At 38.1% G+C, this 12,876-nt stretch overlaps 2 protein-coding genes across 2 annotated transcripts; one reads left to right on the forward strand and one right to left on the reverse strand.

The window, feature by feature from the left end:
* Positions 1-492: 492 nt before the first annotated feature.
* Positions 493-4,854, reverse strand: LOC121943136 (proteasome subunit alpha type-4-like). Its single transcript, XM_042486570.1, has 9 exons — positions 4,776-4,854; positions 4,354-4,379; positions 4,210-4,252; positions 3,130-3,292; positions 2,864-2,941; positions 2,419-2,507; positions 1,742-1,872; positions 1,487-1,610; positions 493-735 (listed from the first exon to the last, which is right to left on the reverse strand). Exons 2-9 carry the CDS (start codon positions 4,354-4,356, stop codon positions 572-574), a joined length of 795 nt encoding a protein of 264 aa, XP_042342504.1. The 5' UTR covers positions 4,357-4,379; positions 4,776-4,854; the 3' UTR covers positions 493-571.
* A 1,725-nt stretch (positions 4,855-6,579) lies between these two features.
* Positions 6,580-11,044, forward strand: LOC121946038 (solute carrier family 25 member 44-like). Its single transcript, XM_042490449.1, has 4 exons — positions 6,580-6,808; positions 7,982-8,650; positions 9,373-9,500; positions 10,343-11,044. Exons 2-4 carry the CDS (start codon positions 8,023-8,025, stop codon positions 10,532-10,534), a joined length of 948 nt encoding a protein of 315 aa, XP_042346383.1. The 5' UTR covers positions 6,580-6,808; positions 7,982-8,022; the 3' UTR covers positions 10,535-11,044.
* Positions 11,045-12,876: the final 1,832 nt, after the last annotated feature.

Genomic DNA, 12,876 nt, shown 5'->3' on the forward strand with positions numbered 1-12,876 from the left:
TCTGTTAAAAAACTTATTTTAAGTGCAGTATTACAATATACTCTGAATCATAGCATTTCATTTCTTTATAAATAGGTTGCGTAAAATTACAGAATTAAACAGGCTCGTCCACATTGACTCAGCACACCACTGTAAAGGTGCATCAGCAGGGTTAATAGCGCCATCATGTGGCCAAAAAAAAAAAACCCTCCCCAGTTAATACAAACACTATATGTACGGCAAATACAGAATAAGACAATCATTAGTTCTGTACCATCATGCTTTAAGTCCAGCTGAGGCTGTAACATCTGTACCCGTTTCTCAGTAAACTTTACATGATCCTGTTTTTTTTTTTTTTGTCCATACCATTTACGGTGATTAAAGGGATTAAAAAAGCATTAAAATGTTTTTTTCCCCCCAATTTTCATTTAACAGATGTGTAAAATTCGTTAGAAAATGTGTTTATAAAAGCGTGTCCCTTCATTTATGACAAATACACAGACGGCACGTCCATCAGTTTACAAAACTTTTAATGTAAAAGACAAAACAACACAGGATTTGGTGACATGAGGGGAAAACGTCATTATTTAGCTCATTTGTCTTTCTCCTTCTGCTCCTTCTGCTCCTTCTCCTTTTTGTCCTTCTCAGCCTTGGCCTCCTCGGCTTCGTGTCTTTTGATGAGCTCCTCGACTTCTTTCAGTTTCAGCACTTTGATTTTCGTTTTTCCGTTTTCTCGTGTCAGGGTGGCAATTTCCACTGAAACAGACGGAGCGATACAGCATTGTGTTATTGTGTTGTTGTGTTATTGTGTTATTGTTTACATCAAGTGCCTAAAAGATTTCAACATCTCTAAAAACTTGACATCCATTTCCATTTCAGCAGAGCTACAAAAGGTCATGAGATGCTCCAATTTTTAACCCTTTAAAACCTGGATCAACATCAGTTTTTTCAAACTGCATTCAAACATCTCACAAGCAATTAAACATTTTGAAACCTGAGAAAATTGGTTTGATTTCTGCCAAAAATATGGTAAAAAAAAGGTTTAAAAAAGGGGAATCAGCAACTCATATCCAGCAGTGAAACAAATGAGTAAAAGGTGACAAGAAACTGAGCTTAAAAAGGGAGAAAAGTACAGAAAACTATAATTATTTGAACTTTATATTTAAAATTATGTTACAGGGGGAATAAAATTAAGTTATTGGGGAATTAAATTATATATTTGTGAGTGTGTGTGTCTGTAAAAATAAATAAAAACAATACTGTTATTTTTATTACACAATTTTCTTTTTCCCCAGGCAATTAATTTTTTTATTTTTGTAAATTTTCAGGTAATTTAATTTTTTTCTTGTTACGTTGGTTATTTCTTGTCTTATTTCTGTGCATTTGAAAGAAATCGAGACAATTTCCCCAGGTTTCCATGGGTCACAGTCAGTGACACCTTGATTTCACAGAAACAAATCAGAATATGTAAGTGAAATGACAAAAAAAAAATACTTCTGAAGCTCACCTTTCTCTGCGGAGAGCTTGCTGACATCCATAGTTTTGTTGAGGACTTTGATGGCCAGAGCCAGAGCAGAGGACAGATTCATCTCACCCTCTTTGTAGTCCTGCTTCAACATGGACACTGCGGCCTGAGGCAAAGACGTCAACGCGTCAAACACCATACAGGGAAAGAGTAAAAGATTCACCACGAGATACAAATAAGACTATTATAACCAAATTCTGACCAAAACCAGAAGGAGAGCACACAGTGCAGACTCACGGCGCTGTTGTTGCCGATACAGGTTGCCTTCCAGCCTCCGTAGTTGCCGCTGGGGTCACTCTGGTACAACTGGAAGCCGTAGTGTTTGTCCCAGCCCATGTACAGCAGAGAGACACCGAACGGCCTCTTACCTGTTAAAACAAACCACACAGCTGTCACAGAATGCCAAAATACATCTGCGTTTTTTAAAATCAGGAATATTTTTTATTAAATTTTAAAAGTTCACACACTGCACGACAGGTATAAAACTATACAGAGTGTGTGCAAGACAAAAAACAGCATGAAAACAAACTACAAACCTTCTCATCCCACCAAACCCAAAACAACAGAACATTAATAATAGCACGGGCCTCCATCTCTGGAGTAATACCAAAAGAAAAATGCCAGAGGAGGCCAGATTTGATATTGACAGGAAGGAGAGGTGCTTATGTAAAAGGTGGTTTCAAAAATAATGGGCCAATTAAACAGTTTACATTAATTAAGAGTGATATGAGAAAGCAATAATACAAAAATCGTCACTCTGACTGATAGCTCTGGAAGTATTTCAGAAAGGGGCGCCATCATCCGTGTTTTTACGCAGAGATGAGAATGTCAATATCTCTCAAGACGGAAATTGTAATTGTTAAAACTGACAATATGTTGATTGCAAAAAAGAAGTGTAATTCTGTGCATCTTACCTCCAAACTGTGTGTAAGCTTGTTTGATGTCACACAGAGCTGTCACCAGCTGCTCGCAGGGGATTGGCTCCTGGTACTGCAGTAAATACCTGAAGGGAAAATAAACTGGTCAGCTGCTGGTGGTGACACAGATAAATTGGTGGAAACTGAGGAACAAACGTTCAGGAGTTATCAAATATCTGTAAATCCAGATCACTATTCAGCAGACTGGTAGTTCTGTCCCAAAGGGCTTTCAACAAATCTAAAGTTGTACCTACAGAACTACGTTTACGCTTATGTTATTTCATGTAGTTGCTCTGTTATCATTAAAATATTTTAAGGGAAAAATTGCATTCAATGTCCATAACCTCGAGTAAATAATTTTAGACTCGTTCAAAACAAAAGAAAGAAGAAAGAAGTTTTTGGGACAGCCCTAAAATGTAAATGGTTGGCAGGTTTTTCTCACCTCTGTGCAATTAGCCGCAGCTCATTTGTCAGTACATTAGCATCTGATGTGATCCCGGCGACACTGCAGGCCAAGTCTCTGAAAAACATTATCACACACACACACACACACACACACACACACACACACACACACACACACACACACACACACACACACACACACAAACCTCAGTACCATTTTAGCCTGAAAAGGGTTAACTGTTTTTATGAATGTTAAGAAGTGTCCATTTTTTGGGTTGAGACTTTGCAGTCCTGATCACGTACTCGTTGAGCTTGTAGATCTTCTCAGAGAAGAAAACCTCGTCCAGCAGTTTGTGGATGTTGCGTCTTTCGGCTGCCAACAGCACGCCATCGTTTGCTAGGATTCCCAGACATGTTCCTGCGTGTCCGATTGCTTCCATCGCATACTCCACCTGATACAGGCGTCCTGTAAATTACACCCACACGGGTTATATTGATCACATTTGGCCAGAAACAAAAACAACCCTCAAAAGGCCTCTGCATCTGAAACATACTTAAGCGGTTTACTTGAGAAAGAAAATTTGCCTGTTTTTTTCTGAATCAACATAATTTTTTTTTTTTTTTTTTTTTTTTAAAGTTGGAAATAATTGTACTCTTGTTTTTCAGACTTAACAAGATTCTTAAAACTTCTCACAATGCTTAAAACCATCTTGTGAATTTCAAAAAAGAGATGATTTTTTTTGTTTCTCTTACATGAATGAATTCCTCTTCCACAGAAACATGCTGACCTCAAGTTAAGATTTTTTTGAAAAACGACTTCTACCAGGGTCAGAACAAACTGTTGAGCTCAGATTACATTTTGTTAAATATAAAAGTCTGAATTTTATCTATTCAATTTCACAGACCCTCTGATGAGCTTGCCTGATAAAAGTCTAGATACCGAAATCTCGAAATAAATTCATTTCTTTTGCAAGTAAAACAGTGTGCAGGACATAGTCTACAGTTTGCATACCATCTAGTTTTGGGAAAGATAACCTCTGGTTGCGTTGTTTGCACATACTATAAAGCACACTGTTTTATTTAAATTACATTGATTTTACTGATAGAGATTATCCCAGTGAATATTGATGCTTTTTACTGTGTAGTTAATAAAATGTAAACACTTTTATCAGCACAGTCGGTGGGTCCGAGCAGCTCAATTTCACTTATTTGTTTGCAGCATCTGACAATAAATCCTCCCTAAATTTAAAATCAACACCTTAACCACAGAAATTCCAAATATATGGAGAATTTGTATAATACATTGCACAAATCATTTTATGGTTTCAATGTAATTTAATGGTGTGAGCAATATAAAAATGTCAAAGGTAAAAAAGGACTTGCCTTCAGGAGAAAATATGGTTGTTCGGGAATCATATCTTCGAGACTAAACACAGAAATACAGATATTAGCCGACTGAAACAAGCTGTGGCAGATATGAGCATGCACGAGATTTATTTATTAAAGGTAATATTTAATGTGTCTTACCATTTTTTCCCGTCAGTGAAACTGTCCTGAAAAATAAAACATACGCTGTAAGATGATGGAAAACTGAGCAGAAACCAAACACGGAAGGCGTTTAAATTACTTTAATACAGGAGTACATATCTACTTCCAAGCAAATTAAACACATAAACAGTTAATAAAGTCTTTGATAAATTATTTGCACTCGTGTTTACTCACTACAACGATTTATAGTCAACTTTTCTGTGTCTGACAGCTAAGTTAGCTCTGAGGCTAACTGCTAACTGAATGAATCTGCAATATCTGAGCATGCTAGTCCGTTAGCATGCTAGTCAGCTAGCTCACTCAAAATAAATGAATAAATGACGTCAAACAGGATTTATACTCGTAAAAAAGTGGTGGAACAAACCAGTGCTGTAGTAAATAGTGAAACATTATTTTCTTACCTTTGTAAAAAGAGTCTAGTTGTCCACAGACTGAAGATCCACTACTTTCAGTTTGATGTTTCTTCGCTCACGCCGGGACTCTGCGGAAGTGACAAAGCCGCTCAGCAGCGCCGCCAACCGGCCGGAGGAGCGGCCAGACCGCGTTACTGCGTCCAGTTTAAAGCAGGTGGAAAATAAAGTACTGGATCTATTTTACTATTTTATCTACTAGTTAATGTATATTTAGTCTAAAAATGGTTAAAATAAATAAATAAATAAATAAATAAATAAATAAATGGCCCATATAAGCACCACTTCAATAGAAAGACAGTAATATTTTTTTTTACCATTAGTTTTTTCGTTTACAAATGTACTTTTTAATAGAATAGAATAGAAATACTTTATTAATCCCGTGAGGGAAATTTATTATGTTGCAGCGGCAAATAAGACAGCAGCAACTGAATGAAATATTCATTAAAAAGGCCAAAATAATGCAAAAAATAATAATAATATAAAATAATAATAATAAGATATATACAGACAAAAAAAATCATACACTTGCAATTTGATAGGCTTGAGTTTTTTTCTGTGCAGTTTCTTAAAATTCTTTTTATATTCTAATGATAACAATATTAACAATAAACTCAATAAGGAGTAAAATATTTACAAGCATATTTAATTAGAAAGAGAGTATGGTTCTGTTTCTAGTTTCAACACTTTGGTTTATTTAACTAAACAAATACTGAGTAAAACACACAATGTTGCTTCCAAAATGTGGAGGACTAAAAGTATGAAGTTGCTTAAATCCTAAACACCGCTGTTGTACTGAACTGTGTTCCAGCGTTGAATAGTGTTTCCCCCCGTTAAACCAAAGCTCCCACCTCAGCGGTTAGGTTTGGTAGGGGCACAGGTGTATAAAGAGGTGAGTAAAAATACTTAAAGTTTTCCTTATAAAAACTACATATGGTTATTATTGTTTTTTTTAATACAGTATAGTAAAGTAAAAGTAAAATGAAATAAAAATGGTTTGGTTCACATGCTCACTCACAAGGAACAGTTAGGCTATGTAGCTCATGTGGTTTACCATTGTTTGGGTGCATTGATCAAATTTGTAGTGTTAAAATTACCATTTAAATAATATAAAATAAGCATAAAATATAAAAAGTGCAAAATTAATTTCATAAAAATATCAAAATAAATCAAAATAAAGGATAAAGATAAATAAAAAGTAAATAAAATGCAGAAAAAATAAAATTATGAAAGTGAAAAGTTAAAATGTGAAATGAAATTAAAATAAATTGCTTAAATAATTAAAACACACAAAGTGATAAACAGTATCAAACCATTTTAAAAAAGCGCATTTTTCAGATTTTAGGACATTTTTCAGATTTTTGGATTTCAGAACATTTCTACAATTTTAGGACGTTTCTATTTCAGGACAGTTTAAGGATTTTAGGGCATTTCTGCAATCAATTTTAGGACGTGTCTCAGATTGTAGGACTTGTCTGAGATTTTATTACAGTTTTACGATTTTAGGACGTTTCTCTGATTTTAGGACGTTTCCAGGATTGTAGGACGGTTTAAGGATTTTAGGACATTTCTCGGATTTCAGGTGATTTCTTGGATTTTAGGACGTTTCTATAATTTCGTGAAAATCGTACTTTAGTGCAACAGTTGTGTAAATGTACTGAAATACAACACTTATCTGATGAATTTAAGACGCGTGTTTCTCCTCAGACGTCTATGGCGTTTCCCTCCAGGTGTGCGGTGGTCAGTCGGCAGTAGAAGAAGAAGAAGAAGAAGAAGAAGAAGAGCCGGAAGGAGTAGAAGAAGAAACTCTGCCGTGTCATTGGTTGTTTCAGCAGCATGCCGTTTGAATGGGAACAGGAAGTTAGCTCACTAGCCAGGAGGCAGCTAACTATTACGTCGTTATAACATCAGTAAGAACCCGAATGAAGATACTCATATTTTAATATTTTTAATCAGCTGTTGACACGATGTCTAAAGTCTGACCGACGCTGACATGAGCCTAAAATAAACATCTGTCCGGAGAGGTGAGTGCTCGCTAACGATGCTAACGCCAGTGCTAGCTCAGCGTTAGCTAACACGTAAACTAACATTTCCAGCAGCTGACGACATCTATTAAACACGCGGAGTTCATTTTGGCGTATTTTGTAAAGTGTTGTTAGTTTACACACACACATGCATCTTTATGTTGGTCTCACAGCAGCTCGGGGACACAGTGTCCTCTGACCAGTTAACGCCGCTGGGGTCAAACTGGTGTTGCTGGTTAATGTGTTTACATACTGGGTGACAAAGAAAAGCGACATTTGTGAGAACGCGTTTATAACACCGACATGTTTCACTGGTTTTACCAAAACTGTTTCATCGGATCAGGTAGTTTCAGCTTGTTGTCTTGAAGCATGACCTTTGAACTCTCACTTGTAGGTAACTGCAGATCAATATCATCGCTCAAGAAGCATTAATAACTAATTTCATACAATGAAAGAAATGATCAGTGTTGTCAGGAGTTGGTGCATCACTGTAGAGGACTGAGCTCATATTAGGGGTTGATTAATATCGCTTTTTTTAGGGCAGATATCGATCATTAGTAGTTAATGTGACCGATAAACAATATTTGAACCTAATATGTATTTACAATAAAAAATGAAAAACTATTGCAATATTTAGAGAATCAGAATATATCAAACTCCAACATAAAACTTTGCTTTAACAAGTGTTCAATCAAAACTGAAACATCATTTATAGCAAGTTTCCAGCTTTTTTTTTTTTTATAGTTAAGTAAAAATTTAAATAAAACTGAATAAATAAAAATAGCTCCCTGAGGCTTTGGGGGATAGCTGATTATTTTTTTCTTATATTTTTGGACAGTCTTAGACCATATAAATGTGACATATGATATTATAGTTTGAAAATGGGTGTAGTTTCCCTTTACATACTTTTTACCACAAGTAATTCAGTGTTTTTTCAGGAGAAGTATTTAGGAAACTATAGGGCACAAGGATACGCTCTCTTTCCTTCTGACTCTTACATAGATAAGCCGAGGGAAAAAATGTACTACTCAGCTGCAGCTCATGTTTTCATTGGAATATATATATTTTAGTTTTCACTGAGATGTCAAACTACACTTTCCAAGGTCAAAAATTATCTTTCAGTCTAAGTAAACACTAGTTTACTGACTGTACTGTTGTCGTTTGTGTCGTCAGGCAGGAATCAGTCTGATGAGGGGCCGCCTACAGCCGGCAGGATGCAGCAGAAAAGGAACATCCAGATCATCGAGTGGGAGGACCTCGACAAAAGGAAGTTCTACTCTTTCGGGGTGTTCATGACGATGAGCATCCGGGCCACCGTCTACCCGGCCACTCTCATCCGCACTCTGCTTCAGGTGCAGCGGGGGAAGTCGCTCTACAGCGGCACCTTTGACGCCTTCTTCAAGATCCTGCGGACGGAGGGCATTCGAGGGCTTTATCGCGGATTTATGGTCAACACCTTCACGCTCATCTCAGGCCAGGCTTACATCACCACCTACGAGCTGGTGAGGAAGTACGTCTCCCAGTATTCTGACGACAACACCGTCAAATCACTGGTGGCGGGCGGCTCGGCCTCCCTGGTCGCTCAGAGCATCACTGTTCCAATAGACGTCGTCTCTCAGCAGCTGATGATGCAGGGCCAAGGGGAGCACCTCACACGCTTTCGACTGAGTTCAAACGCCGCGGCTGGAAAGTCCAAAAAAGTGTTCGGCCAAACCAGGAACATTATGGCTCAGATTTTTGCTGCTGATGGTTTTCGGGGTTTCTACAGAGGATATGTGGCTTCTCTACTCACTTATATCCCCAACAGCGCTGTGTGGTGGCCTTTCTATCATTTTTATGCTGGTAAGCGACTGAAAATAATGTTTTCTAAACTACAAAGAATAAGAAAGTACTGAATCGGTTGTACCTTCTGTTAAACCTTTAACATCTGCATCGACATCAGTTTTGTTGTGCTGCATTCGGACGCCTTTCACAAACATTTAAACCTCTGAAATCTGAGAATATTGATTTGATTTCTTTTAAAATTTTAGGGGAAAAGGACAATGAGCAACTCAGCAAAAAATGTCTGGCAAATAGCAAAAAAATGTACAAAAAGCGACAAGTAAATAGCTTGGGAGGGTTATTAGATATTACAAAAAAACTGGGGGAAAAGTCCAGAAAACAATCACTCTTATAATTAAAAAAAAAGAAAAGTTATGTTATAGAAAAAAAACATTTTTAAATAACATCTTTCTTAAAGTCATTTTCTTACTTGTTTTCCTTTTTTTTTTCATTTGTTTTGTTTTAGTAATCTTATTTTCAGGCAATTTTCTAGTAGATGTTCTTAAATTTCAGGCTTATTTTTGGGCCGTTTCTTATTAGATTGCTCTTGGCCCTCTCCCCGTGTTTTTGGCACAAATCCAGCCAATCTGCCAAAGTCACAAAGGAGTTAAAACCCTGAGCTTGTTTTGGCATGTCTTACATTTGTAAATTTTCCCAGTGCATTTAAACATCTGCAGTGAGAATGAATTCCTCTAGTTTTAGCAGTTTGGTAAATAAGTTTCTGCATGTGTGACGTTCTGCAGAGCAACTCTCTAAACTGGCTCCCAGTGACTGCCCTCATCTGATTCTACAAGCCATGGCCGGACCTCTGGCCGCCGCTACTGCCTCGACTGTCACCAACCCAATGGACGTGGTCAGAGCCAGAGTGCAGGTAACTACACATCTGTCAGTATAATTCAACAGCTTTCATGTGGCGATGTGTTTTTTATGCTTAATTCATAAGAAAAACATGCATTTTGTTTCTTCAGTGCGTGTGGAGAAAGCTGTCAGAAAAGTGCTTTGAAGTGCACAGTCCATTATGTTTAAAGGATTTTTATGAGCCGACAATAAATGTTAATAATTAATCAGCTGTGTTTTATATGATTGCATGTCTTTTAAATGATCATATCACTCCTCTGGTGTGTGCGTATCTTTACATATCAGGGAACCTTTTTCTGTCCAGTGTAAGAGAGCACAAGTCGTGCTCTAGTTACGCGTTCTGCTGAATAACAGTTTACTAGTTATGCTTTGAAGAAGACCACCAAAATGAGTAAATATTGAGTATTAATTGATAGGAATAATGTCTTGGAGAAGCTAAACATAAACACATTTACCACCTCATTAATCTGAAATGTTAATAGAAGTAATTACCGCAGAATTTAAAGGGGTGTAATGGTTCAAAAAATTCCCATTTTGGTTTTATTTTGCAAATATAACAGGATAATTCAACCTACTTTTCGGTACATCGTGTGTACCAAACCGAAAACCAAACTGTTCAGTACCAATTCACATATTGTTTCAACCCCTAAAAAATTACCAATCCCAGTGAAATCGTGACCCATATCGTAATCGCAATATCGTGCAGCCCCGGTAGACATTTTACGTATCACGTAAAAACAAAAATCAGACATAAAACAAATAATTCAGTATGTATCGTTAAGCTCTAGGCCAGGCTTTGACTCTGGTTCGTGGTTTCTAATAACACAACACTCACCGTATGTGTGTTTTGTTTAGGTTGAAGGGAGGACCTCAGTCATCGAGACGTTCAGGCAGCTGATCAAAGAGGAGGGCTGCTGGGGAATGACCAAAGGACTGTCGGCACGCATCATCTCATCCACACCCACTGCCATCGTCATGGTGGTCGGCTACGAGACGCTAAAAAAGCTGAGTCTGCGACCGGAGCTGGTGGACTCGAGACACTGGTAGAAGACACCTGCAGAGACAACAAATGGACCACGTGCCATTTTAGCCCCAAATTAGACTTTCTGTGAGGACACTGGATGAAAGAAAAGGTTTGTTTTAAATAACAACTTGGGGAACAAAATGGAATCAGGCCATTTTAAACGCACATTACCTGTGTACGAGAAACTGGACATTTGTTTATACCAACATGTTAGTCGCAGTTTAAATACCTGGCCATTAAGGTTTGCAGTTCATATCGCTGCTTAACAGGGTTGATGCTTTTAGTGCAATTAAAATTAAAAGTTGGTAATAAAATGTTTTAACACTGGAAGATGCAGACAAATCGATGCAAACTTTTGCACGCTCTACAGTCACGTTCACGCATCTCTGCAGACGAGAAAAGTGGAATCGATGGTTGATAAACTATCAGATGGTTCATCAAAGAAAGTTTTCGATCAGGTTTCGGAGAAAGATCCTTTAACTTATGATGTTCACGTCAGCAGTAAACAAATCTTTTCCAGGTGGTGATTTCCTTTTGACCCTCTCCCTTGGCCTTTTTTAAATTGCTGCCTTCATAGTGTGATCACGACAAAAGATCTGCTTTTGTTTTTACTGAATGTGTGCGAGAAGAACAGTAGAATTTGTGTACCATCCAGGATCTCGCAGGCTGTTTTGGGATTGTTGTGGGCTGAAATGACTGATTTCAAGGCAGCCTTTGGGGAAAAAAAGTTCTGCATGTTTCAATGTTTAAAGGTGGGTTTTTTTTCTTTTTTTACAATGACATTGCGACCGCAAGTGAAATTTGCAAAAAAAAAAGCTGTGACGGTGTCATAGATTCTGAGATTTCGATAAATTGTTTTTGAATTGGAGAATTGGCTGATCACGTTTTTTTATTTCATGTGTGTCCCTCTCTTGTCATTCTGTGTCCCCTTTCTAAATTTGGACGTTGTTGCGGGTTTGTGAACGCAGGTGGAGCTCTTCATGAGTACTTTTTTCCCTCAGCAGCAGTATGAGGAGTTTTAGCCGTGGATTGGATATTGATTTGTCGATCTGATGAGAGCTGATGGGATCGATGGACGAGAGGAGCAGTTTTTTTTTTTTTGCCCGACACTCTGCTGCTCCATCACTGCACAGAGTACGTGTTGCCCTCCGACAGTGTGGTGTCATGAATAACGGAACGGTATATATTCCTATAGCGCTCCTAATGAACAGCCCAACTCCAAAAACATAAAATCATAAAATCAAAAATCATGGCGGGCTAACACAAATACATGACTGAAAAAACTCGATACTGTACCGTTAACACGGACACCACAGTGGCTCAGTTTAAAGAGATAGTTGTGGATTTTTGAAGCGGGGCCACATGAGATACTTGTGTGTAGTCAGTGTATTACAGTAGCTGGTGGTCAGTGCGCTCCCGGTTTGCAGAAACAGAGCTGCGCACTCGACAGCTCAGTATTACGCTGCTGTATAGAGGGGTTGATGTTGAAGCCACCTTTAAAAAGGCCTATCTAAAAGATCCAGCATCAGTTTAAGTCGATGCTGTGTTGAGAGAGTTTGTATATGAAGTTTTATTTCGACGCATAACAGACGCTAACAGCACTTTTTGGCGGATGAGAAATGTAGCGCCAAAGGAAAAAGGTTGTGCGATGGCGAGGTAAAGCGGTGAAAGTACTCTAAATGTAGCCCCCACTTCGGCCACATTTAGACAAGAGCGGCCCTACTAACAGTGGAAAAGTCTTTTCTTTGCGTTAAAAAAAATCAGTGTTCATATGATGACAGTGTGAAAACAATCCTCGTGTACAAGGATCTCCAAAAACAACTGAAAACACTCTGATCCCGGTTTCAAAATTTTGTGTTTTCAGGCTCCAAAACGCCATTGTTGTGTGAACAAAAGGCCAAACCGCAACAAAAGTTTAATGTTTCATGCAAGAATTGTTACCGTGTAAACGGCCCCTTAGACGGATCTTGATTTCTTGAGGCGAAAATAACATTTTGATTAACCCATGTGGGGTTTGTTTCTGCAAACACAGACACACTGACTGTGCACAAGTATCTCATGCAGCGCCACTTCAAAAATCCTGAACTATCCCTTAAATAACCGCTGGGTAACGTTACCTGTGTGATGCTCACAGTTAGCTCTGTCGCTGTGAGTCTGTCACAGGAACAGAGCTGCAGTCTCATGATAAAAACAGAGATGACGGCTGAGGGAATCGATGGGCTTCACGCAGCTCGACAATGAAATACAATTTGATCTGTTTTTAAGTAAAATTGACTAAATTTACGTTAATTTTTGCGTTTGCGACATCCTGGACGGTCCGATCATGGCAGCCTCTGCTGTAGGCGTATTTAATTTACAGTCGTCT

This window comes from Plectropomus leopardus, chromosome 1 (genome assembly GCF_008729295.1).
Source record: "Plectropomus leopardus isolate mb chromosome 1, YSFRI_Pleo_2.0, whole genome shotgun sequence".
NCBI classification, from domain to species: domain Eukaryota; kingdom Metazoa; phylum Chordata; class Actinopteri; order Perciformes; family Serranidae; genus Plectropomus; species Plectropomus leopardus.